Below are 26,776 nucleotides of genomic sequence, written 5' to 3' on the forward strand. Positions count from 1 at the left end.
TAGAAGTATTTGCTATAGCGATAAGAATACAAAACCCCCGATGAGTATGTTTACAGACTATACTCATACTGGGAAAAAACATATGTAATGACAACTATGGGTCTGGAACAGCTGACTCCTAATGTTATCTGTTAAGATTTAACACTATGCCCTCAAAACAAAATTCCTTGCCTGCAGAAGATGACAAGCATGGTCTTAGGCAGGACTGAAGGTATTTTATTGCCTGGAACCTCAAAGATTTGAACAGCAGTATAAACATAAATGTTTTGTTAACTAAAATGTTTGGATTTCATTACTGAATTTTCATTACTGCATAATTACTGAATTGTCCCATGAACAGCAAAACTAATGAGATCTGCTTTTCCGTGGATTTTTTGTTCCATGTCCCACACAGAAGTCTCAGTTTCGTTACTAATAATCTCTTGAATCCTTACTATTTTCTGAGATTCTCTGTGACAAGAACTGGAGTCCCCCTTTTATGTCCTTCAAATCTTTCCCATATGTCTAAGGGTCCTCCGAGCCAATACTTGTTTAGAATCGGTGCTTGGCTGCTTGGTCTGCTCCTGCTGATAGGCAATTGGAATAGGCAACTGATTCAGCATTTCTTTCAGTGGCAACTTATCCCAGGCACCAGTTCTGAAAACTTATTGAACTTCAAGTTTGTGTTCCCAACCTCAAAAGTGCTCAAAAAATATTGCACAAAAATAAAAGGACAGGTGGGCATAACAATTGCACAAGCTTGTTAGGTTTTCTGGTTGAAGGAAAAATAAAAGTTTTGTGTTTGAAGATAAAATTCTGAAATATACTTTGAAGGCTAAAGATCTTGAAGACAAATCTAAAGAACTTGCCACAATAATTTTCTTTGCCAGCATCAGGATTGGGGATGGAAATGAAAAGTTAAATTGTGTTTTGCAGGGTTTCTTGGCCAATAACATGTCATTCTCTTCCGCAAACAAAGGCTTGCATATCTTGTTGAAGTAGTAGTGTTATTGTAGCAGTGACAGTCTAAGTAAGATATAAATAAGGAATGCTCTGTAGTTATTAAGTCAGTCAAAGTATCTGGAAAAAAACAGCAGGCATGCAAGCTTTAGTTCAGATCTAAAATAGAAGCAGTAAACTGCAGACTAAATACAGTTGGAATCAGTTGAGTTTGGCATAATAAAGTTATGCTTGAAGAAATCTTTCCCAACTCTACACTTAACAGAAATATACTGTTTCTTTCTGGTTTAGATTTATGAAAGCTTGTTTGTTTGTTTATTTGTTTTTTTCCAGACATAGTAAGTGTTTAATAAAGTACATTATGACTCCTTTAGGAAAATTCCTTGCTTCAGAGATAAGTTTTATATTCCACTTACTTCCTTGGTTTTCTTTTCATAAGAGCAAGTAGTTTGTTTAAAAAGAGGTTACTTCTAACAGGAAAAAATAAACATTCTTGGTCTAGGCATTTCTAATCTGAGTTTCAGTATTGTAGCTCCTTACAATAGTATTCAGTTTTTTGTAACTAATGTGGAGACTTTCCTCATAAGTTTTTGTGTTCCTTTTTATATTTCTTCTGTTCTCTTTTGCTGCAACTTCATTTCCTCTGGTCAGGAGAGCAAACCACTTAGAGAGATATATTCATCTTAGTGTAATAACATATGTGAAAAGGGAGAAAGAAGTGTAAATGTGAGGAAGAAAAATTATTATCGTTTCAGAATAATTATATATGATGTCTGGAGTTTATATAGAACACATGGGAACACATAATGTTAAAAAAGCCACACATATTGCATCCTGAATAAGCTGTAATCTAAATAAGATAAGGCAAATATAGTTCAATAGAGCCACAGTTCAAAGGGGAGTCCCTTCATCTTGCCAGCATGGGGAAAAAGGGAGAAAGGATTTCCTGGAAATCTTTTCAAGGGAGGCAAGTGATAAGAGGAATAATACACCTTCTGTGAATAAGAAACCATGCAGACTTCAGGGGAACATACTTCAGTTGGTATATAAACACCTATGCTCCAACTTTGGCCGCCTGGATTTTAGAGAGGGAAACTGCTTGTTAGTCAGTCACTGCAGAGCATGTTTTCCTTTCTTCTGAGACAAGTGGCAGTGACCACTGGTGAAAGAGAATGTCAGAGCAGAGAGACAAGGCCAGGATATAGAAATGATCAAAGTAGCACAGAGAAAACAGTGAAAACTAGAGAAGGTTATGTATGTCAGCTGTAGAATGGGTTTATGCGGGTGAGGGACAAGATTTTGTATTTTAGGAAGTATATATGAATTCCAGTACGCATGTGAATGCAATCAAAGCAGTTGATGAGAGATACAGAAGCATTATCTGGACAGAGTGGATTGATGGGCTGAGGCCAGCTGTATGGGGTTCAACAAGGCTAAGTGTCAGGTCCTGCTCCTGAGCCACAACAATCCCATGCAATGCTAAAAGCTTGGGGACAAATGGCTGGAAAGCTGCCTGGTGGAAAAGAGCTTGAGGCCAGTGGTTAATACTCACCTGAACATGAGCCAGCAGTGTGCCTGGATGGCCAAGAAAGTCAATAGCGTCCTGGCTTGTATCAGAAATAGTGCGGCCAGTAGGACCAGGGAAGTGATTATCTCATGGTACTTGGCACGGGTGAGGCCACATCTCAAACACTGTGTTCAGTTTTGGGTCCCTCACTACAGGAAAGGCATTGAGGTACTGAAGCGTGTGCAAAGAAAAGCAACAAAACTGGTGAAGGGTCTAGAACACAAGTCTTATGAGGGGTGGTTGGAGAAAATGGGGTTGTTTAGTCTGGAGGAAAGGAGGCTGAGGAGAGACCTCATTACTCTCTACAACTACTTTGAAGGAAGTTGCAGTGAGATGGGTGTTGATCTCTTCTCCCAGGTAACAAGTTAAGGGATAAGAGGAAATGGCCTCAGGTTGCACCAGGTGAGGTTTAGTTAGATTGGATATTAGGAAAAATTTCTTCACAGAAAAGGTTGTCAATCATTGGAAAAGGCTGGCCAGGGATGTGATTGAATCACCATCCCTAAAGGTATTTAAAAGACATGTAGATGTGGCACTTAGAGACATGGTTTAGTGGTGGGCTTGGCAGTGTTATGTTTACAGCTGGACTTGATGATCTTGAGGATGTTTTGCAACCGAAATGATTCTGTGATTATCATGGGAAAGCTTGAGGAGCAGGAGCTCACCCTGGAAGACTGATGTAGTCAAAACAAGATGTGATCAGTGTTTGCTACAGCTAGTACTCACAGGGACTTGCATAGGAAATCATCTGCCTGCGAAAAAGGTTATAACGAAATACTGTGCAGGAAAGCAAAAGCCATCTAATAGTATCCTCCCGTATTCCAGTTTTCAGACTAAACACTTTGTCCCTGGGTATCACTTGGTGGTCTCTGAATCAAAAGGCAGACATGCTTATTTGAAACATAAACTGGTGTACTCAGCTCAGCATAGCCAAACATGCCATGTCCTCTCATCCTCTGCTATCAGTGAGTAACAAATATCTGCTCAGGTAGGCTACTTAAAAAAAAGAGAATAAGCACAGTCACATCGAAACAGTTCTTCACAAGTGATGATTACAGTTTAAATTTTTATTTTTTTTAAAGAAAACTAAAATGGGGCATAGAGTTCTCAGGCATGAAATAATGGTTTATGAAGAAATAAATTTTAATTTCTAGTAAATTAATTTAATTACATTAAATAAAACCTTAAATTTAATGTAGTAAAATATTCACTAAAATTTAAATAACTTTAAAACATGGAAGAGGCACAAAAATATAAGTCTAGGAACATATTTGGAAAACTGGTTGTACTTTTTCTTTATTATTATTTTTCTGTCTTTGAAAATTGTGTAGTTTGCTTAACTGGAAATAAGATCATCCGAGTATATGAAATGTAAGGAGAGTTAGGAACCTTAAATATTTACTGATGTTTATTTTTAGTTGTTAGAAAACAAAGTTACAATACCCTCTTTGTGCTTTTCATAGTCTATAGGAATACTCCTAACTCCTTAACTTAGAGATTTCAAAGCATCAAAACTTATTTAGATATGAGCTACAATCCACAGCTAACTTGAACTCAGTGTAAATTCTAGGATAATTTTAATTCTTTTTAACCTTTATAGCATATAGCAGAGTTCTGTTTTGACTTAACTAGTTTTAACACCGTATGAAATATATTACCAAATGTGGTTATGTACAGCATTCACATTGAAGAATATACAAATACAGCACCATGCTATTGGTATCTTGTAGTTGGAAAGCGACTTTCAATTGATAATCTCAATAGCCCATACAAATATCAGTTGGACTGCATGACACTCCTACATGGTACTTCTTAGTAAACTCATTTCAGACAGCCCAACTGGAGCACAGAAAGCCATGACCAGTAATTAGAATGTATAGTTAAAATATAATGATGGTTTTATTATTGTATAAAGATTCTACCAATTACAATAATTACATTTAGTTATTTTGCCAACTTTTTTCTAGGGTTTTGGTAGCCCATCAGGTGAACATTGGCTGGGAAATGAATTTATCTTTGCAATAACAAGTCAGAGGCAATATTCTCTAAGAATTGAATTAATGGACTGGGAAGGAAACCAGGCATATTCACAGTATGAGAGATTTCACATAGGAAATGAAAAACAGAATTACAGGTAAGAATCTATTGAAATTATTTTGACTCTCCTGAGTGATAAATATTGTTCATTGTTCACTTGCTAAAATATGAGAAAAGACAATAATATAATGCTGATTTTAATTGAAAAGGAATAAAGAGGGCAAAACCAAAATAGAAATCTGATTTCTCAGTGATGGAAGGCTGGAATAAAACTAAGAGCTGAGAACAACGGATGATTTATTAATTGTGCTGGCTGGTAGAACTGCCAAAACCCCCTGTATAACTGTTAGCATATCTGAGACCATCAGAACTCAAAGCTGATTGAGTAGAAAAGCGTATGAATTCCTCATTACATCTTGAAGGATTTCTAACTCAGAAGTATAACATTGAAATAATGGACATGGGAAGAAAAGACCAAAAATGCTTTTAAAACATCTGATAATTACAAACTAAAAATTCAGTGTAAATCAATAGGGAAAGCAAAATTCTGGATCTTATTGTGAGGCGATAAAACACAAAATAAAGCACTAGGTACTAGATAGCCTTTCTTCTTCTTCTTCATCATCATCATAATCTTAATCATCATCATCATCATCATTATCATGTCATTTATTATGCTTCAAAAACAGACATAGGAAATGAAAAAAAATCCAATAATATTTTTCTCCTTTTTTTAATGATAAAAAGTAGAAAACTTAAATCTGCTTATTAAGAAAAGATAAAAAAAATTTGAGACACAAAAGATATGGATGACCTAAGTGGTATAATTTTATGTTTCTTTAGTCAGTGCTCCATCTGAACAGATCTTAAAATGCTGGAGAAAGAAAATGAAACCCAGAAAAATATCCTAAACAATATATTACAGCACATCTAGTTAGGATAAGACTTAGGAGAGAAACAAAATATATTGTAAACCTAAACATTCAAGTAATAGCATGTGTAGCTTTATATTCAGATTTTTAAGTTCAAGTAACTTGATTCTCAGCAATGCTGATAGCCTCCCTCTCCCACGGGCCTCCAGAGAAATGGAAGTGAAAGCAATTTTTTCTTTCTACTGACAGGACTCTGCCCAGGTGGGACAAAAATACCCTTATGTTCTGAGGTTTGTCAGAGAGCACTACTGCAGAGTGTAGAAGCACCAAAGCTACGTTTAGAAGCAATCTGTATGAAATTAACTCCTGCATAAAACAAGGACTATTCCATGGTAGGCAAAGGACATCTCTGTCCTCCATTGCCTCCAGCAATGCTGTGCTTGGATTCCCCAGATTTGGGAAAGTGGAGCACACTTTCTAAGGTGCTCTTAGGCAAAGATTAAATATAAGTAAAGGAAATATCACCAAGCAAAATCTAAAGGTGTTTATAGAAAACATGAAAACAGCAGTTTAGGTGGTGCCTATATATTAGTAATGTGATATATTAGTTATTAGATAATGTGGTGCCCTAAGTATTAGTAGAAGAAAATGTTCAAAAATGGAAATAAAAAAGGAAAAGATGGCACAAATACTTGTCAAGGGAGGAAAAATGTCAAAGCAGAGTTACACATAGCTCTAAAAATTATGATGAAATCAGGGAAGATGCCAGGAGTATTATTCAGAGGGTGAACTAAGATGGCTGTATTTTACTAGTAAAAATGGTGTCCTTTTTTCCTCACATTTATTCTGTACTGAATATGGAAAGCATGTATTGTTGAGGAATTGGAAAGGTGTTGAAAATCTAACTTTTGTTAAAGCTCATGTTAAGGGAGGATTGCTTTCCAGGACTCATCCGTGTTCATTATGGCAAAATAACGAGAGAATTTCTTATTTTGATTCAAAATGCTAGACTGTGTTTGTAGTAACGGAGTAGAGTAATGTGGAAATGCTTGAGAGATTCCTGCCAATCATTAAGTCTGTGTAGTGTGCCCGGACTGTAAGAAGAGGCAAGGAGTTTTGGGATAGGGCTGCAAGGTTGTCCCTTCAGCAGTCTGGGGACTCTGGTGGGAACTGTGACCTGAGACTGCGTCAGGTGCTAACTACCAACCAAGACCGGGACATGGGCTTAAGAAATGATGTACACTTACCTATTTATATTTAATTGATTGCCCAGTTCCTGGCACAATTTTAGCCTGATCTAAATTGAAACCCACTTTCACTAGAAGAAAGGAAGATCTTTTAGAACTATCATATTTTCTGAACATGGAAACAATTACGAAAACTGTTCATGAAAATTCTTGCTGAACAAGAGAAATGAAACGCAAGTTTTTCAAAAGTATAGAGATTAAAACAGAGGACATGTACAGGCCTAAAAATGCATAATGTTGAGTAATAGGGATAAATTCTGCTAGCAATGTTCAAGTCACTTTTCTATAAAAATCAGAAGGAATATGACTTGGGACTAATGACTGCAGTTTTGGTTCCTTTCCTACTACACAGCCCGATTAATGGCCAGAATAAGCTCTACTCACACTGTCTGTGTGGCCTCCTTTCGGTACAACTAGAACTCTTCTGTCTAGGGAATGGAAAATTGGTTCCATTCACATTACTCTGGCATAAAAAGAGAGGGAAATACGAAGAGGTAAAAAGCTTCTATTGATCTCTTTTGACTCTTTGTGTTTCATATAAATTCCTCAATTATTTTTACTCAAATATATCTGAATATTAAAGGAAATAGCTCAGTAACACCATCATAGTTCTAGAAATAATGAAGTGTAAGCCACATGCAAATCTAAGTTGGTTTTTATGCTTTAAAAATGCACTGGAGCATAGTCCAGACAGATATATTCCAACAGATGTTTTACAAAGCTAAACTATGTTGGACCTTTTTAGCAGTTACTACAAGAACACATCCTATAATATAAAAAACTATTTTGCTTGCCAGCATCATTATCTGGGATAGAAGCAACTCCAGAAGGCAGGCCAAATAAAAGCCTGATTACTGAGTCCTAAACAGCTGGCCACCTTTCAGAGGATGCTGTTTTCTCTTTATCTGAGAAGCTGCCACTAAGAATTTAAATGATTCCTCTGAACTTGAAAACCACATTTCCAATCCTCCTGCTCACAGTGCCTTTCCTTCACGGCTGTCAGACATTTACCATGTTTGCTTTCAATACTCAGAGACAGAACAGCATACATTTTCAAAAATTATGTTGCTGTTAATTTGAAATAATTTTGCCAAACAAATTATATACTCTTTTGTTTTGGAAGCTTTCTAGGATTTTCTGTTAGTGACCCCCATTAAGTATTGCTTCTTCAACACTGTTTGCAGAAATAATATGGGCTGTCTGCACTGTACATTAGTTTCAAACAATGCAAGTTCATTAAGAAAGAGTAACGAGTAAAGAGACAAGTTTCCAGGCTGTTCTGGGGAGTAGATGAAAGAGATCTGAAATAGAAAAAGGGTATCAAAATGAAAGAAAAATCTCAAGAAATGAAGCATCTTTCATTTATGCTATGGCAGTGCCTTGTACTTTTGGAAGATACAAAAAAAATAAGGTTCCAGGTCTCATGTTTGAATACAGTATTTATTTATTTTTTTAAAAGAAAACAAATTCCATGCAGTGATTAAATGTGTCTGAGAAAATGTGGAAAATAATTTTCATGCTGTTGTTCCAAAGTCCAGCCCCAACATTATGCAAAGTTCTATTCAGTCTGGATAATTCCCAATTGGTGATTTCAGAAAGGTTCTGTTTTTTCTCTGGGCTGTTTGTGTTCTCTTTATTACTTTTTATTAGCCTAAAGAATCCATGATTAAAAAGAGTAATGCTGAACACATGTATGTTAAAAATATACTTATTTCTCTTTCAAAATGAGACAGCTCCAAAAGAGTTTCTGGGAATGCAGAATAAAATCTGTTTATACCAGATGATGACTGCATAAAAGAAAGTTGAGGTGAGAAGGTGAATACTGAAGCAGTAAATGTGTAACGATAAATGATAACTGAAACAGGAAAATCAATGTTGTACCACATTTGAAACCTTCAATAACATGAAAGTATCCAAGTGATTAATTTCCCTTAGAACATTCTTACACTTCTTATCTACACAAAATGATTACACAGAGGGCTGTCTGTAAATATGATGAAAACGATCTCCACCAGTCTCTTTTCCAAGTCTTACACTACAGCAAGTAAAGTCTCCGTAGAGTAAGAAGATTCAGATCTTGCAAGCCCTATTCAGCACAGTGTTGCTCAATTTAAGTCAAAGGAATTATTAATAGAACTACATAAAATAAATTGAAAGAGACTTCCAGAAGACGTACAGCCTCTCCGTCTTTTTCCTGTGCAGACTCTACCTAACCCACTCTTGATGGTCTGCTGACATTGTTTGATGATTTTAGGAGATGTACAGATATGACACAACACTGCTTTGCCCTTTGTCCTCAGACCCTCCAGAATTAAACAGGAGAAGTAACTATGTGTTGGGATTTCAGACGCTACACTGCATAATGCCACATATTTGTTAATGAAAAGAAGATATACTGATGCTAGACTTGAACAGCAGTAATTTCAGCCTGCATGTGCATCTGTTTTTTCTCCTTATGATACACCAGCAACATTTTCAAGCAAGGCATTTTTAATCAGCTGAAATATTTCTACCCTAGAAGCCTTACAGAGGCCAAATATACTCTCACCTCAATATGACAATATATCCCAGTATATACATTCTTTTATATAGAAAGGCTTTCTGTTGCTGCAATGACTTGCTAGCTTTAGCTATCCATGGAGAAATTTGATTAAAATATTAGACAATGTTGTTGAGGAGAAAAAGATTTTGGAATTGCTGTAGGTATAGGTGAAAACTGATGATAGACAGTTCACTAACTTCTGTGAGTGAATCATGGACTTGAGGTGATGGCTGACCTTTGATAGTTAAAATTAAGGAAAACAGTTTTAATAGTGGAACTAGCATGAGAATGATTACGAAATCTTATGAGAAAATGAAAAAGAGAATAGATACATTAATAGTGGAATAACGAAGAGGCAAGTTGACAGGAGAATTATCAGTTATGTAGAGAAGAATCAAATGGGTCCTTAGAGGGAAGCTTGATGGAATGTTGCAGACATGAGGGAGAGGCACCGAAAGGATTCAAATAACTTCAAACCACAGACATGGTCCTATAATTATATAAATGTAGGTAACGCAGTTTCCAAGCTCTCCAAAAAACTGCTTATCTCCAAGCTTTACTTCGGGAAGCCAGATTAGTTGTGGTATGTAAAGTAACCTAGACTTCATGGTTAGACTTTATGGGACCAGGTAGCTGAAAGTTTTTAGTTCATCGAGTAGAACCATAGAATAGTTTGAGTTGGAAAGGACCCTTAAAAGTCACCTCATCCACCCCCCCTGCAACTAGCAGGGACATCTCCAACTAGATCAGTTTCTCAGAGCCCCATCCAACATGACCTTGAATGATTCCAGGGATGGCCATCTACCACCTATCTAAGCAACATGTTCCACTGTTTCACTATCCTCATTGTAAAAACTTTCTTCCCTGTATCTAGTCAAAATCTACTCTCTTTCAGTCTAAAATCATTATCCCTCGTCCTGTCACAACAGGACATGCTAAAATGTTTATCCTTATCTTTCTTATAAGACCCTTTTAAGTACTGAAAGACAATAACTTCTCCCCAGAGTACCGGATCTTTTAACTCTTGTTTGTTTAAGAGTTTGGATATTTAGTTTCAGCAATAGTTTCTGTTTTCTTAGGCAAACTAGATAGGTAGCCTGGAGCCAGGGGCCTTGATGTAATGTTAATCTTTGATTTCTTTTTAAGGTGGAGGCTATTCATTTATTTAATCATCATTGTTCAACTAATGCTGGTATTTGTTACAAAAGAAATCACGCTGTCTGTGAAGTAGAGAAAAAATATTTTTTGTAAAATCTTTTAAATTGGACCAATGAAGATGCTGTAATACGTAAGAGGAAGTATTATTTAAAAGTAAGATTTTTATGGTGACAGCTGGGTTTGTGTGTCTTTAATTTAAAAATTTGTTTCAGACTACTGCTCTTTTGGTAGCAGGACATAAACAAGTTTCACTTTTCTCAGTGTACAAAACCTCATCTTTAAATATTGGTGTGGTTCTTCATTATTACCCAGGCTTCTCAGAGGTGGATTTGCCACGAGTAACATATTTTATTCTTTTGTCACTTTAGTAGTTTCAGTAAAACAAGGAATCAAAGTGATCTGTAAGTTTTTCTGAGCTTATACTTAGCTGGTTCTGTGTTATTTGTATAAGAGTAAACCTTCCAAGTGATGTTGCTTAGACAGGGAAGAAAAAGTACAGTGATGGGCATATAGGAAACCTGTAGCAAAGCAAGAAAATAAACACAGATCCTATGAGATGCAGTCCTGCACCCAGACCCTAGTACTTTTCCTGCTAAACATGAAAACTACAGAATAACTGAAAAAACAAGTGCAATGCAAAAATTTAAACCCACAGTAATTCATTTGTTTTTAAGGACTAAAATTCAATTTGCAACTACTTCAGAGGGAATATCCATGCAAAATCCTGTTATCAAACAGTATGATATCTGTGGTATGCATACTTTCGATTATTTGAAAATATATTTAATATTATTTCACCAAGCAGTGGTATAAAATGAATAATAGAGTAAAAAGATTAAATGTCTCTATGTATATATAAATATCTGGCTGAAATAACTTGATTCTATTTAAAAACACTGTCAGTCCAATAATGTTCTAGAAAGTCTAAATACTGGAAGTGCAGAGATTCAATCTGGTGTCCGTGAATAAGCGGTTTTTGTGGAAACAGGCCAGTGTTGCTGTATTATATCAGTGACTAAATCTCACTGGTGGTCCATGCACTGTCTCCAAATGTAAGCAGTAATTAAATATAACATTTTCTCTAAGTGAAAGTTGATACAAATATAGTTGTGGAGTTTCTGAATAAAAAAAAATAACAATAACCTAATCCACATAAATGTCTGTGTATACTACTAATCCAGGACTAATCATTTCCTACCTGAGAAGTTGACTGGGGAGCAGGAAGGTGGTTGCCAGCATCAAAACATTTTTTTCACTTGTATTCATTTCAAGAACTAAGAAAATGGGTTCACTTTGGTAAAATAGGCATTCCATGAAGTGGTGTGTAATTATTATCCACCTGAAATCTCATAACTGCCAGCTCTGCAAAATGTAGTGACTGTCTACCCTGTTTGAGTGAATAAAGAGCACAGCCTGCAGCCATGTACCAGATCCAGCTGTTACAGATATTCAATACCAAACTATATCTGTCTACGTGAAGTATAATAATTGATTTTCCAAGACCAATAGTTACAGAACTACTTGCACTAACATGGTTCACTGAAATCTCTTTCACATGATGGAAAATATTGATAATTACTTTTCTTAGCTTATAACTTAAATATCTTCAAAAGTGAGACATTTAATCCGGAATAGTATTGTGTGGTTCATTATAAGCATCATGGCACGTATATCATCACAGAAGATGTATTACTTCCTCTGAAAGCATTAGGTATTTGCAGTTGTTTTCATTAGCTTTTTCAGTCTTAGAATCGTAGAACCATAGAATAATAGCATTGTTTAGAATAGTTTATATTGCTTAAATAGCAAGTTTAAAACAGTTTTAAGACCATCAAGTCCAACCACTAACCTAACACTGCCAATTCCACCACTAAACCATGTCCCTAAGCACCACATCTACACATCTTTTAAAGAATTCCAGGGACAGAACAACCCTTTCCACTAATAAATTCTTCTATTATCTTGTCTAAAGTTTCCCTGTTGTGAATTGAGGCCATTTCCTCTTGTCCTATCTCTTCTTACGTGGGAGAAGAGATCATCACCCACCACAGTGAAATCTCCTTTCAGGTAGTTGTAGAGAGTAATGAGGTCCCTCCTCAGCCTCCTTTCCTCCAGGCTATTAACCCCAGTTCCCTGAACCACTCCTCATAAGTCTTGTGTTCTAGACTGTTCACCAGCTTCATTGCTCTTTGCACACGCTCCAGGACCTCAATGCCTTTCCTGTAGTGAAGGACACAAAACTGGACCCAGTATTCAAGATGTGGCTTCAACGGTGAGGTCCATGAGACAATCACTTCCCTGGTCCTGCTAACCACACTTTTTCTGATCCAAACCAGGATATTTGACTTTGTAAAAAGTTCCGCATAAAATGAATGCTGCTATTATTCTTCTGACACTTTCGATAAAGAGTGTCTACATACTCAATTACAACAATACAGTTTAAAAAGTGCAACCCTCGTCACCTCTCTAAATCAATTGATCATAGGCGTGAACTGCATTTTGGGAGATATAAAAATCTTTTGGTTTTTTTAGAAAGTAAATGCCAACCCATGTTAGCAAGGTCAGCCCAGAAATGATACAATTTATCAGACAGTATCCGTCTAAAAACACTATTAAAAGCCCCTAACATTTCTTTTTGTCTTTTATTTTGGTCACAAATAATGTTAAAGCTCTTGAATGCACCAATATCTAGGATAAGGAGGGAAAGCAACAGAGATGTTTCATAAAGTCTGGGAAATTGTTTACTTGGGATTTTAGAAAAGTACTAGTATACAAGCTTTGCAAGTTGTACACTGTTGTTTTTACTGCAACCTTTGTTTTACAAGAGGAAAGCAAATTTCTCATGTGAGTTACCCAGAATTTCTGACGTCACAAGGACCTAATCATATTTGTGTATCCACTTATTCATCAATAAAAAGTAGATATCTATTAGTCTATTTTCACTACAAAATCCTTCAAGCCATTCCTAAATTCTTGCTGTCTTCGGTCTTTCTTTTCTCTATTTTTTCCCTAACTGGTTAACTTTTAGTTCCCTTTTAAAAGTGATGTTTTACCTTCATAAAACTGGACAAGTCTTTTCCATATATTCATTTTCATACACCTGCAGAATCTACCTTCCAGGAGGATTTGATAGGCTATTGATAAGAAACTTTCAATAAATAAGTTTCCTTTTTCTCTTATATTTCTAGAACTTTTATTTTGTTTGGTGTTTCAGGGTTCTTTAACCACAGAGAAGCTTGTTTTCCTGTATTTTCCACTACAGTTATCACTATGGGATATAGTGGGCATGTCGTTATCTCCTCCTTCAGGCTCCTAGATTCATTTTTTAAGAAAAGGATAATATATGAGTAAGAACAAAAGTATCTTCTTTTCCCATAAACCTTATCTATAATAAAATAAACACATCCATTCCAACTACTGATTACTTGAGGCAGGAAAGAAAATGGATTGTAACAATTTACTAGACTTAGACATGATCGTGGATTTAATGAATTTAAGTGCTTATTCACAAATCAGACACAGTTTCCTACAGGTAGGTGAGATAAAGATTTTCAGTGCTAATATTAAAGCTGTTCAGTCCTAGAAACAGACTGCAGGACCCTAGCTGAGACACTCGCTTCTCTGTATATGCCTGGGGAGAGATAAGGGCCTTAGATGGAAGCCAAATCTGGCGGCATGCAAAGCAGAGAGCTGCCTGGAGTTAACCATTAGGAAATTCTGAAAATAGCAAGGCATCCATTTATATCCACTGATGATTCACAGCCCACAGGCTGAAGGTAGGAAGTAAGGTCCTTTGTAACTCAGGAAAAAAAGAAAGACCCCGAGTTAGTGTCTTTATTTGCCAAAGGGGACCCACACCATGGTTATTGCTTCCCAGGAGAAAGCAGCAATCTGTGCTACAAGGTAAAGTACTCATTGTTGTAGATCTGGTACTGTGCAGGGAAGAATTCACTATTTAGTAAATGTGTAGGCACCAGATAACTTGGCAATAATGGAATTCTGAGATTGTGCTCTATACTCCATGAATTACAACATTTTGAATTAAATAGGCTTTGCTTAAATTATGTAAACTTGTTAGGAAGCAGTGAGGACTATCCTGAACTCTGGACACTATACGAACAATTCTGCTGCAGACTTACCCTTGTACTCTCTCTAAGGCTCAGTGAATCTTGAATGATTTTTTGCAGTGGGACACATGTTGCTGGTTATGGCAATGTTGTGATGGAAGCTTTGTGGTTTTAAACTCTTCCCTTGTTGAGTGAATAGAAACCACATCTCCTACATGGTGGGTAACCACATTGATCAGTAAGTTTTTACATGAAACGTGGAGATTGACAGCCACTAGGAGTCCAACTACTTATAAGCTGATGAGAATCTCTGCAGAAACAAATTTTAGTAAACGTGTGTGAGAATAATGTCATGCAAAGCAAGAACAGTATAGCAAAATCCCCACAAAGGGCTCCTGCACAGGCACACAAATCCGAAGATACTACTTAAGCGTGGAAGTATTGGCAGAAAATGAATCTATGTAAATGTAGTAGTGATCTTGTCATGTATTGTAGTTCAGTGGAGATTTCACCAGCTATTCCCCAGTTATCAGTGACAGGCAGAGCATGACGAGGCACACAACAGAAATCTGCCCAGGCTTTTAGAAGATAATGGCCATGTTTTTGGTTCTCTAATGTAAAATGACCACTCTCATCTTGTTGATATTATGTTTATGATCAATCTATGTTGTTACTCTTCCTGTATAGTATTGCTGTCTTTCAAGCTTCAGTTGCTTTATGCATTATATTTGTATTAAGAAAGAATGTTGAGCAAATATTTTAATGAAGTTTATAAAATCCTGGTGTGAATGGACCTCACTGGCTGCAAGGTGAGAGCTCCCACTTTTGCCAGTAATAACACGAAGAGCTATGTTTCTTTACTTTACTTCTGTCAAAGCATTTACAAAGAACTTAAACCTATTGATGTTTGTATTAGTATAGAATTAAGTATGGAACCATGTAACATTGTTTCTTCATCTCTACTGGGCTTTGACATGAAACAGTTCCTTAATAAAAGAACCTTGTGAAACTGAGACCCTTGCATAATTGCCACCCGTGAGGAGTTTTTTCATATGAAAGCTATTTTGTGTAAGATAATCAGACATCTCCAACAGATGGCATTTAAATTCAGGCTATCCATCACAGAGATATTATATTTAGCTCCGTTTCTATAAAAAAAAGATAAATAATTCATTAATGATTTTAAATGCTACAATAACTTTCTTAATCAAGTTGAGTATTCTTGATATTTTTTCACTGTTTAAATTTACTTGTATAAGATCATAATTGTTAAAACTCTACAACTTATAATGGTTATCAGAATGTAGATTAGCATAGTGAAAGTTTACTTATAAAGTGTAAGGGTTATGTGTAAGGACATGTCAAAAGTTACAGATGGATACAGCATTACAGTGTGAACATTTAGACTTTCATTAATACTTGCTAATCATCATTGATATGTCAATTAATGATTGCAATACAATGAATCTATCAGTATAAGGGTGCAAATTGTAAAGGACTGTGAGAGACCAATGCAAGAGTAAAATGCAGAATGACAAAAATATTTCAGTAAAATTCAGGATTAAAAAATATCTCTGTATTAGATTATTATCTTTACCATAGATTCCACAATTTTATCAATCTCCTCATTACGTCCTGTGAATAGTGGGAAATGGAGTACATTTTCAGGATCATAAATCAGGTCCAACTCATAGTATTTAAGCTGGATACTGTTCTTGTCATAACTTTGATCAAAACTGAAGAAAATGACATTTCCAATGCCAGTCCAGAAAAGGTGGAAATATATATGCAAAGAAAGACGTAACTGAAATTAAAAAAATCATATTCTTCCTATGGGTGACAAAGATCTCCATAAGTGTGAACGTGACCACTAAGTACTTACAAGATTATGACTAATTTATTTAGCATTAGTGACAATATGTCCAGATTAAAAAAATGAATTCTGCTTGAAATTTTTCCAAAATGTCCACAATTTTTACCATTAGCCAAAAATTCTCCACAATGCAAAAGCAAAGAAGAATGAGACCTGGAGGCTCCCTCTGTACAGTTTCTAACAAAGAGATGTACATTGTCTGTGCCCATATAGCTGTTGACTCACTGCCCGCTCCCTGAGCTAAGCAGAAGCTTGGTAGACCTGTCAATGTGGCATTGAGCCCAAGTGAATGTATCCTATCCTTGAGTAGACTCAGTGTCGCGCTTATTGCGACAGTACAGCTTCCAGCCAGGATGCAGTGTGGGCAGAATGAGCTCATGTCTGCTCAGAGACCTGACAGAGCAAGCTTTCATCTGCCCACAAAAAAAAAAATCGTGCAGAAATTCTTAAGAGTGACACTTATTTAATCTAGTATGTTTGTGGTTAGAATCTCTGAAGTCTTTTACCAACTGCCCAGCCTACCAGCTCCAGGATTCCTTCCACCCCCACACTTTTATCATTAACAGTTGTACTGGCAAGTGTTTCTAGAGCTTGATTCTGAGAACACTTTCTGCACTAATTTAGTATATTTTTAGTATAATACCAGCAAAGTAGTGTGGTATTTTCTGGGAGTTTGCTCCTTTTGTGAGCGAAGAAGTCTAAGGGTAGCTGTGAGACTTGAAGAGAATTTGGGAAAAAGATAATCCAGATTTTTCTGGGGCCCATAATTCTGTCAGTCATCAAGAGTCTGTTGTTTCATTGTTGTGGGTTTTTTTTTCTCCCGTTGAATGGCAACATACTTGATTTTCCTGTGTCTGTCTCTCTAAAATAACAGTAATAAAAAATCGTGTCGTTCGTTATTTGGTCCACAGCAGCAATGCAGTGGATGAGTTAGAGCATGAAACAGAGTTATACACCGTGTCTTAAAAAACTACTAATTTACATCAATATACATACAGATGACAACTTTGAACATGAGACCCCAAAAGTATTGCGGTATCTGATGCAGGGTACTTTTTATTATTGGATTGGTCTGCAAAGTTTAAATAAACCTTAATTATCATGGAAAAGGGAGGTACTTCTGGAATTCTAACTAGGAAAAGACAAATAAGTGCCTAGTGCTATACAGAGTCTGGTCTCCAGTCCTCTGTTTTGTCAGATACTAGAGGCAGATACATTTTCAATTTTAAATCAGCTGGCACAGCTCATCATGCTTGACTCGAGTACACATGTACTGTTCGTGTTCTATTTTCTTTTGTATAGCATTGTAATTCAGTTGCACTCATGTAAAACTTTGTACCAATCTCAAAGCCATTTGAAACTAAGAACTCATTATTGTGAATCAGCTCTTTGAAGGTCATGACCTGGGCTTTTAGGAGGGAAAAAAGCATGTAAGATATGCTGATCCCTGTTAGCCTGGTCAGTGTGGCACCAGCAAAGAACTTGGATCATAAATGGGTGACAGTCAGTGAACCTTTCACTCATATATGACTGTTTATCGGCTACAAATGACGTCAAGGGAGTTGAAATATGTTTTAACAGTCTGTTTATATTTTTCTACAGAGGTCCTAGTGCCACATAACTCATTTTGGCATTTTTTAAACTTAATTTTGCATTAAGAAAGCCAAGCAAACAGTGAAGCCAGTATTTCTTTTTCAAATAACTATAAACATTTCACAGAAACTATCTGTGCACCAGCCACTACTAAAATTTGTCACCTTTTACCAGATGCTCGTCCTTATAATGAAAGTCTAACCTTTGTATGATAATGGAGCTAAAGGCCACAGAAGGAGTGTAAGATGTACAACACAGCCACTAGTGAGTAAGGGGATCAAGGCAGACCTGTTGCACATTATTCAGGCTGGAGGTGGGACATGCTTGGGTATATAAGTATTTTTATTCTACATTCTGTTTTCAGTATCATAAAAGTTTAAATAGATAAATATTTGTCATATTTCTGGCATGAATAATACTATATGAATAAAAGAAGCTTTTCCTTTCTCTTTCCTACCTATTTCATCTTCTCTTTTCCCTCCTTTGTTTTTTAAAATTTTTTTTGTAATTGTACTTAAGCCCTTATTCAGCAGTGTAATTAGACTATTTTTTAAAATTATTTTAAGTACATCATAAGTACTTTGCTGAGGCTGGGCCACCAGAGCTGTCACTGAAAGTCAAGTCACTCTTGTTTCATTACCATTGCACACTCTTCAAGATGACATCTATGGTCAAAAACAAATCATGACAATTATGTTGTCATTAGTACTACTTTATGTTGTTTCTATATTTGGAAACAATTGCATTTCCTGTCATCTCCACAAAGTAATTCTTCAGCATCGCTTATTATTTACTGTTGTCACTAATTTGAATACACAGCCACCAGGTTAGTCTCTTTAGTAGAAATCCATAAATTTGTGAACTGCCTTATTCAAGACTGACGATGTTCAAACACAGGTACGTGAATGGAAATCCTGATTAACGTTTCACTTTGAAAATACTACTCCCCCAAAATATCATTGTATTTTCCTCTGAGGTTCACTCAGTGGGAAGTACACATCTCTTGACATGCATCTCATCATAAATCTTGAAAATCTCACGCAGAACACAAAATATTTATTTTAATGTGTTATTCATTAAGTTATTTCTTTAAATCGTAGCCTGTTGGCAGCTGCACATTCATTCCGTTCCAGCCACAATATAGCAATGTTGTAGTATGATTTGAGAGGGTCATTAGGTCATTAACACTGGAAAAAATTCAAAACCAGAATCTGCAAATGCCCAAAGCAGCACAATTATGAAAGACAATTGCACTGCTAGCAAAGAATAAACAATCAAAAAGAAAACGATGAAAAGTTAATAGCAGACTATTTCCACTTCTATCAATAATGATTCATTTACTTACATTTGAGCTCTTTACAAGGAGAAAAAAAAAAAACATATACATTTTAAAGATACCTTATTTGGTTTCAGTTAACTGTCATGCCAGTAGAAACAAGAGGGAAATGATTATTCAATCTAGATGCTACGTCCAATTCAGTATTTAAATCATTTCTTAATGGTGATTGAAGGTTACACCTCATTCAACATTCAATTTGAGAAAATCAAAGAAAGTTCAGTACTCATATTACAAGTCAGAAACTGTGTGAGTTAGTGTGCCTGTCATCACATTTTAGCCAACGGCCTTAGCCATTACACACAACTTCAAGGAGGATAACCCTATGTGAAGCAGGCATGATTCTTGAACAGAATGTCAGCATTTTCCTTGCAGTGTGTAGAAGTCTAAGTGTTTCCATAAAGTGAATCACAAGACCTGTCTTCTTATAGGAGGTACTTCAGCCTCAATGACATTTTTGGGACAGATTATTTGAAAGACATTTTTCCCTTTTGTTTTACACAAAATCTTTGGGATCTAAAGACAGCATCTCAGCACCGGTCCCTGGTTTTGCTCTTATTTTTCTGCTCCTCTCTTATCTTATTCTTACCACTTATTCTCCTAGCAAACTGAATAGCTTGTGGTACTACATCCTACTCTTGTTCTGTTTTCTTTCCTGCAGTGCAGGCCTGCTTAAGGGTTCATTATGTCACTGACTGATTTGTGACCTGAAATGTTGTCGTGACCATGGAACTTCAGAGAAACAGTCTAGTATTAAGGAAGGGGCCAATATCAATTAAAATATCACATCAATTTCTGCTTTGAAAGGTAGTCTGGATCCTTGGAACAGTGACTTGTTTCAGGTATACTGCAGTTGTCTGCCAAGCTGTATAAACATTTGATTGAACTTAGATGATAAAGAAAGCAGTGAGAGTCCAGATAAAATAAAAAGCTGTTCTTAATTTACAAAGCTACTTATAATATTTGTTAATTTAAAAACTAAACTAAACCTAAATGAAATGCATATATAATTTTATTGAACCTTAAGAAATAAACATATAAAAAGCTCATCCAATTTAATGACAGTGACTTCCTAATTAGGAAATGCTTATGTATGGATAAACATATGAGTTTTCTTGTAATAAGATAGTAGTTTGTTACTCCAATGAGTATATAGCCACTGAATGCACAGATAATGCATTTTGCAAAAGGATATTTATGACTTAGTAACAGGCATCATTAAATAGATTTTACTGATATCTTAGATTCAGGCAAATACCAGGGGAAAAAAGAGAATGCAATTAGCTACATTTTCTTTTGCATCTCTGTAAATTGAAAAGAATTTACACATTTAAATGGCATCTTCATGGACTCCTTCCAATTGCAAAAAATAACATACAACACAGCAAAGTTTTAAATGGTACAATTCAACATTAGAGTTGGATTTGTGATGCTTAACATTCCTATAGCACAACTATAGCTAATTTCAGCCATATTTCCAACACATTCTTTACAAAGAAAAAAAACTAACCAAAAATCCACAAAAACCCCAAACAAATCAAAACCCTAACACCACCCCCCAAAACGCATTGATTATATATCATTTAAACACATTAATTTCAAAACACCAACATAGCACAGTAATATTTATATATATTTTTAATGTACATCTAGCTATGATATTTGTAACCTTTACAGTTATTTATGTTTAATTACTTTCAATTGAGTAAACTATGTGATAAATATTTTACTATGTCCTTTAAATAGTATTTTTCAATGGCATTGTGAGGTAACAAGAAACCAGTCTCTTTTACAGTAGTCATCAGAGTATAAGCACTAAAAACATGCTGATACATGAAATTCTTTATTTATGTTTTATCTAGAAGAGTTAATTAGGATAATGTATAACCTGTGTGGATGACAGTGGGCAATTAATGTCATGCTCAGTACAACTAAAGCATAGATTTATGAAATCCACTATTAAAATATATCTGCATGGATTTCAACAAACTGTATTTATGAGACTTTTGGAAATTCAATAATATTTTGGAAGAATTATTAAGTTTAAATTTTACTGGAGTTGTGTGAGTCTCTTTCACTGGATTTTCAAACAGGATTAACCAACTTACAGATAAATAAAATTTCAAATCAATGTTCACTGAACTTTTCCACTAGCTTCAGTGGCTGCAAAACAGATCCTTAAGTAAAAAAACACAAACACCACAAGGTTCAGCAGTTCACTATAGATAAGCAGCAGAAGGTCCTATTACTTATATAAACGTTAGAAACTTTTGAAATACGAGTTACTTTTGAGGGTCCTTGTATTTCTGTGTTGAAAAATCCCTTGAGAATCAATTTTGGCATTTCTGTAGTTGGCTTCAGCCAAACCCAAGAAATTTAGTAGAGTACAGAGGAAAATATTTTTACATTTTAAACTATATTTTATGTTGACTAACTTCATCTAACCTTGGCTTTGCCTGAGTCCTAGGCAAATGTTCAGATAACTTCTAATTTTTATTTTATTTTTCAAGAAGTTCATCCATCTTCAAGGCCATCAAAGCAATTTGTGTTATCATCTTAGTGTATGTTCAATGTTTCTGTCTGTCTAGAGCATTGATCATCTCTAGTTATTTCAAGTTTGAAATTAATACAGTTGCTATACATTATAAATCAACATTTTATGTGTTATACAGCTATGAATCAGGACAAAAGTAGTAGTTTCTGTAGCATCAGAAAATCTTAGCGTTTATATAGCTGGAGGAGAGTAACTTTTTTTTTTCCTCTAGTAATATTTTAACTTTTCATTAATAAAATATAATAAATCTTATAACTGAAAAGCTTCATTTCAGCTTTCCGTGGGAAAAAAAATATTGGTGGGTGATTTTCTTTTAGCAGGTATTGTGTTGAAAAACAGTTTTAACAGAAAATGGTAGTATCAGATTAATGTATCACATCTGTGTTGTGTTTGGTGAGAGATTAGAGTAGAGGGAATTATTTCTGTTCAACACATCATTGTGATAGTAGCCTTTAAAGATGTTTCTGTCCCTGTTAGCAGTAAAAAACAGTGTTGCCGTATGTTCCCTCTCCATCACCACTATGTTACTGACAGCTGCAAACCTGGCGGCTCACATTGAAACACTGAATGTTTCTGTGACTTCTGTAGCATGTATTTCAAGTACTAGGAAGGATACGTTTACTTTTTCTCTGTCCAGAATAAACATATTTTAAAACATTATTCGCAAGCTGTGGCAAAGCACCATTTGTCTGCCTACAGTGGCCATTTCCTACCATTTGCCTGACGATTGCAAAAATTTCTCTGACAGTAAACCTGGTTGGCTTTTAATTATTCCTGCTCAGTATACCTGTTCCAAATGGTGACATCCCATCCTTATGGTATTGCAACCGCATCATTCAGCTTGGTGTCATCTGCAAACTTGCTGAGGGTGCACTGCTCTCACTGTCTATATCATTAATGAAGATATTAAACAGCACTTATCACTTATATGGATGCCTGAGCTACACCACCTGTCACAGATCTCCATCTGGAAATCAAGTCTTTGATCACTACTGTCTGAATGCAATAATCCAACCAATTCCTTATACACTGAGCAGTCCACCGATCAAATCTATATCTCTCCAATTTAGAGAGAAAGATATCATGAGAGACCATGTCAAAGACTGCAGAACTCCAGATAGATTACTTTCACTGTTTGTCCCATGTCCACTGATATGGTCACCCCATTATAGAAAACCACTAGGTTGGACAGGCAGGACTTGCCTTTGGTGAAGTCATGCTGAATGCTTTTAATCACCTTCCTGACTTCCATGTGCTTTAGCACAGCTTCTAGGAGGATCTGTTCCATGATCTTCCCAGGCACAGAGGTTAGGCTGACAAGTCAGTAGTTCCCAGGGTCATCTCTTCTACCCCTTTTAAAAATGGGCACAATGTTACCCTTCTTCCCGTCATCAGGGACTTCTCCTGATTGCCGTGATTTTTCAAATATAATGGAGAGTGTCTTGGCCACTACATCAGCCAGTTCCCTCAGAACTCTGGGATGCACCTCGTCAGGTCCCATAGACTTACATATGTTCAGATCTTCACATCGTCATGAACCTGATCTTCCCCTACAGTTGGAGGGAATATATTGTAGTATCACAGTATCATATCATCATATCATCGTAGCATCATCATAGTATCATAGTATAGTTAGGGTTGGAAGGGACTTTAAAGATCATCCAGTTCCAACCCCCCTTCCATGGGCAGGGAAACCTCCCACTAGATCAGGCTGCCCAAGGCCCCATCCAACCTGGCCTTGAACACCTACAGGGATGGGGCAGCCACAACTTCCCTGGGCAACCTGTTCCAGTGTCTCACCACTCTCATGGTGAAGAAATTCTTTCTAATGTCCAGTCTAAATCTGCCCCTCTCCAGTTTATACCCATTCCTCCTGGTTCTATCTCCACACCCCTTTATGAATAGTCCCTTCTTCAGCCTGTCAAAGTCCCTCTGGATGACATCCCATCCTTTTGGTGTGGCAACTACACCATTCAGCTTGGTGTCATCCTGGTCGCCATCTTGTTGTCCATTGACCGGATGGCTGAGGAGAACGGTTATTGATGAAGACTGAAGCAAAAAGTTGAGTATCTCAGCCTTCTCCTTGTCTGTTGATACAAGGTCACCAGTTTCATTCATCAGTTGGGGTACACTTTCTTTAACATTCCTTTTCTGATTGATGTACCTGTAGAAGCCCTTCTTGTTAGTCCTCACTTCCCTTGCCAAGTTCAGCTGCATCTGCACCTTGGCTGTCCTGACTTCACCTCTACACAACCAGGCAGCATCCCTATACTCTTCCCAAGTTACCTGTCCCAGCTGACACTGCCTGTGCCGTTCCCTCTTGCTCTTCACTTTGACCAGCAAGTCTCAACTTGGTCATGCTGGTGTCTTTCCTTCCCTGCCTGATTTCCTACATCTGGGGACTGAGCGCTCTTGCGCTTTACAGACAGCATCCTTAAACATTTGCCAACGCTATTCTGCTCCCTTGTCCCCGAGGACCACATGCCAGGGGCTCCTGCTTACTAACTCCTTGTAGAGTTGGAAGTTTGCTTTCCTGAAATTTATGATCCTGACTATACTCCTCACCTGTCCCATATCCCTCAGGACCTTGAACTCCACCAGTGTGTGATCACTGCAGCCCAGACTGCCTCTGATCTTGATGACACTGATGAGCTCACTTGCACTGATGATCATCAGGTACAGAATTGCATCACCTTAGGTTGGGGTGTCTATTACCTGAGTTAAGAAATTATCTTCATGCACTCTAGGAATCTCATGGATTGCCTAAATCTTGCTGTGCTGCTTTTCCAGCATATGTCAGGGTTGTTGAAATCCCCAGTAGGATGAGAGCTTGTGAGCCTGAAGCCTCCTGTAGCTGGAGGAAGAAAGCTTTGTTTGTAGGCTCACCTTGGTCAGGTGGCCTGTAGTATACACCAACCATGTTGCTTTTGCTGCCTCTGTCTTTTATTCTCATCCATAAGCTTTCAACATGTTTGTGGCTACTCTTCAAAGACAGCTCTTCACACTCTATCCATTTTCTGATACAGAGGACAACAACTTCACCCTTCCTTCCTGGTTGGTCCCTTCTGAACAGTCTGTAGCCATAGATAGTTTCACTCCAGTCACCCTATTTGTCCCACCAAGTTTCAGTAACGGCAACCAGATCCTTAAGGTGTTCCGCTGAAGTTTCCTTGCTGGCACCTACTGCCTCTAACAATTGTGTGTCCTCCCACAGCTTGTCATAGGCAAGCCCGATACTATGGCTCTGCCCCTTCACATCCAGTTTAAAGCCCTGTCAATGAGCCCTGCAAGCTCCTGAGCAAAGACCCTCCTCCTCCCCTTTTGAGAAAGGGGCTTCCCATCTGATACCTGTAAACCTGGTGCCATGTAGTCCATCCCATTGTCAAAAAACCCCAAAGTTATTACAGTGATATCAGCCACAGAGCCATGTATTAATAGACTGGATCCATCTGGTCCTCTCAATGTCACTGCCCATAACTGGAAGAAGGGATGAAAAGATCTCCTGGGCTGCAGGTTCCCTCACTAGCCATCCCAAGGCCCTAAAGTCTCTTTTGATTACCCTTGGAATACATACTGCAGCTTTGTCACCTCCCACATAGAAGGTAGTAGTCTGAGGACCTTACCAGACTGGGGATTTTCCTAGCAATATTCCTAACCCAGGCCCCTGGGTGGCAGCAGACTTCCCCATGAGAAGGATCTGCTTGACATATTGGACCTTCTGTTCCCCTTAGCATGTCTCTAACCATTTCCTCTTGGATCACTGGAGCTTTGTTCTGCTCTCCCTCACTGTCTTCTGGCTCAGGAGGCTAAGTACCCAGAGATTATCTCACCTTACTATCAGACTGCTAAATGAATACTATCGGTTGCAATGTTCCTCATAGTGATTTTAGAATTTCATTAAAAAGTCAGCAGAAGTCCACAAAACTTAATATAAATATACAGTATTTCTCTTATTCCTACTTACTCATTATTTACGTACTAACGTATGTTTGTTGCTATTTTAATTCCACTGTATACAGATAAGGTAGACTTGTTTTTCCCACTTTATTTGAACATAATGTTTCTTTTCCCACCTAATTTGTAAATCTGAGCAGTGTTCTGCTGCTTTTCTTGATCTTCAAAATTTCAGTGTTGCCTGCAAGTGGGAAGATTGGAGATGTAGCCCTGAAACTGCTCCTTGACTTTTGACTGGAATGAGTTGCTTTTTATTTTTAACTTCCTTTCCTTTGCCTGCTTCAAGAACAACCACGAGGAGCTCAGGCCTGAATCACCATCTTTTATAAGGGAGGGAAATTATGTTCTAATAGATATTCAGAATTTATTTTAAAGTTTTAATCCTAACAAACTAAATCTAAGAGTACTAAAAAATTAACTAAATCCAAGTGGTGAGAAATCTACTGGCTGCCTAGGAGCTAGCGGGATCGTCAGTTGCCCTGGTGCGATGCAGACTTGCTATCTCAAGTCATGCTGATTCAGAACTACATGACTTGAACTGAAGCTCAGAAAAAAAAGAACCAACTGCTGCAGGACACATTTTGGGTTTGATTGACATTTGATACTTAGCAGTATCATTTTTTTCCTGACTGTTGAGCAATGCCAGTTTAGGAGACCTGGTTTGCCCTGTGGTTCATCTGTACCCTGCTGCAGTATGGCAAGCCTAAACTAGAGTTTAGAGCTAAGCTAAGCAAATCATTGGAGACCTACTGGACAAATAGTGTTGAGGGGAAGTCAAACCTAACTGGCAAGATCTAAATCTGTGCTGAGTGGAATGTTTATAAAGTATCAGAGCAAGAGTATGAGCTTGTAAATAACCCTAGTGCCCTACCCCTTTGGGGAAAACATTGCACACCAAGTATCATAAATTTCTTAATCGTTTTCTTATATTATATGATTTTTTGTTCTTTTTTTTACTGGACTAAGTGGGGTTTATAGTGTTGATTGTAAATAAAAAAATCTGGCTAGCATTGTCTTTCTGACTTAAGAAAACAGCA

At 36.9% G+C, this 26,776-nt stretch overlaps 1 protein-coding gene across 1 annotated transcript in view; it reads left to right on the plus strand.

The window, feature by feature from the left end:
* Positions 1–26,776, plus strand: part of ANGPT1 (angiopoietin 1) — a 168,269-nt gene that overhangs the window by 124,255 nt on the left and 17,238 nt on the right. Inside the window, exon 7 of the mRNA XM_009562044.2 lies at positions 4,474–4,640. Within this exon, the coding sequence (XP_009560339.1) occupies positions 4,474–4,640 (167 nt within the window). The remainder of the gene's footprint in view (positions 1–4,473; positions 4,641–26,776) is intronic.

The sequence above is a fragment of the Cuculus canorus genome, chromosome 2, assembly GCF_017976375.1.
Source record: "Cuculus canorus isolate bCucCan1 chromosome 2, bCucCan1.pri, whole genome shotgun sequence".
Taxonomy (NCBI): Eukaryota; Metazoa; Chordata; class Aves; order Cuculiformes; family Cuculidae; genus Cuculus; species Cuculus canorus.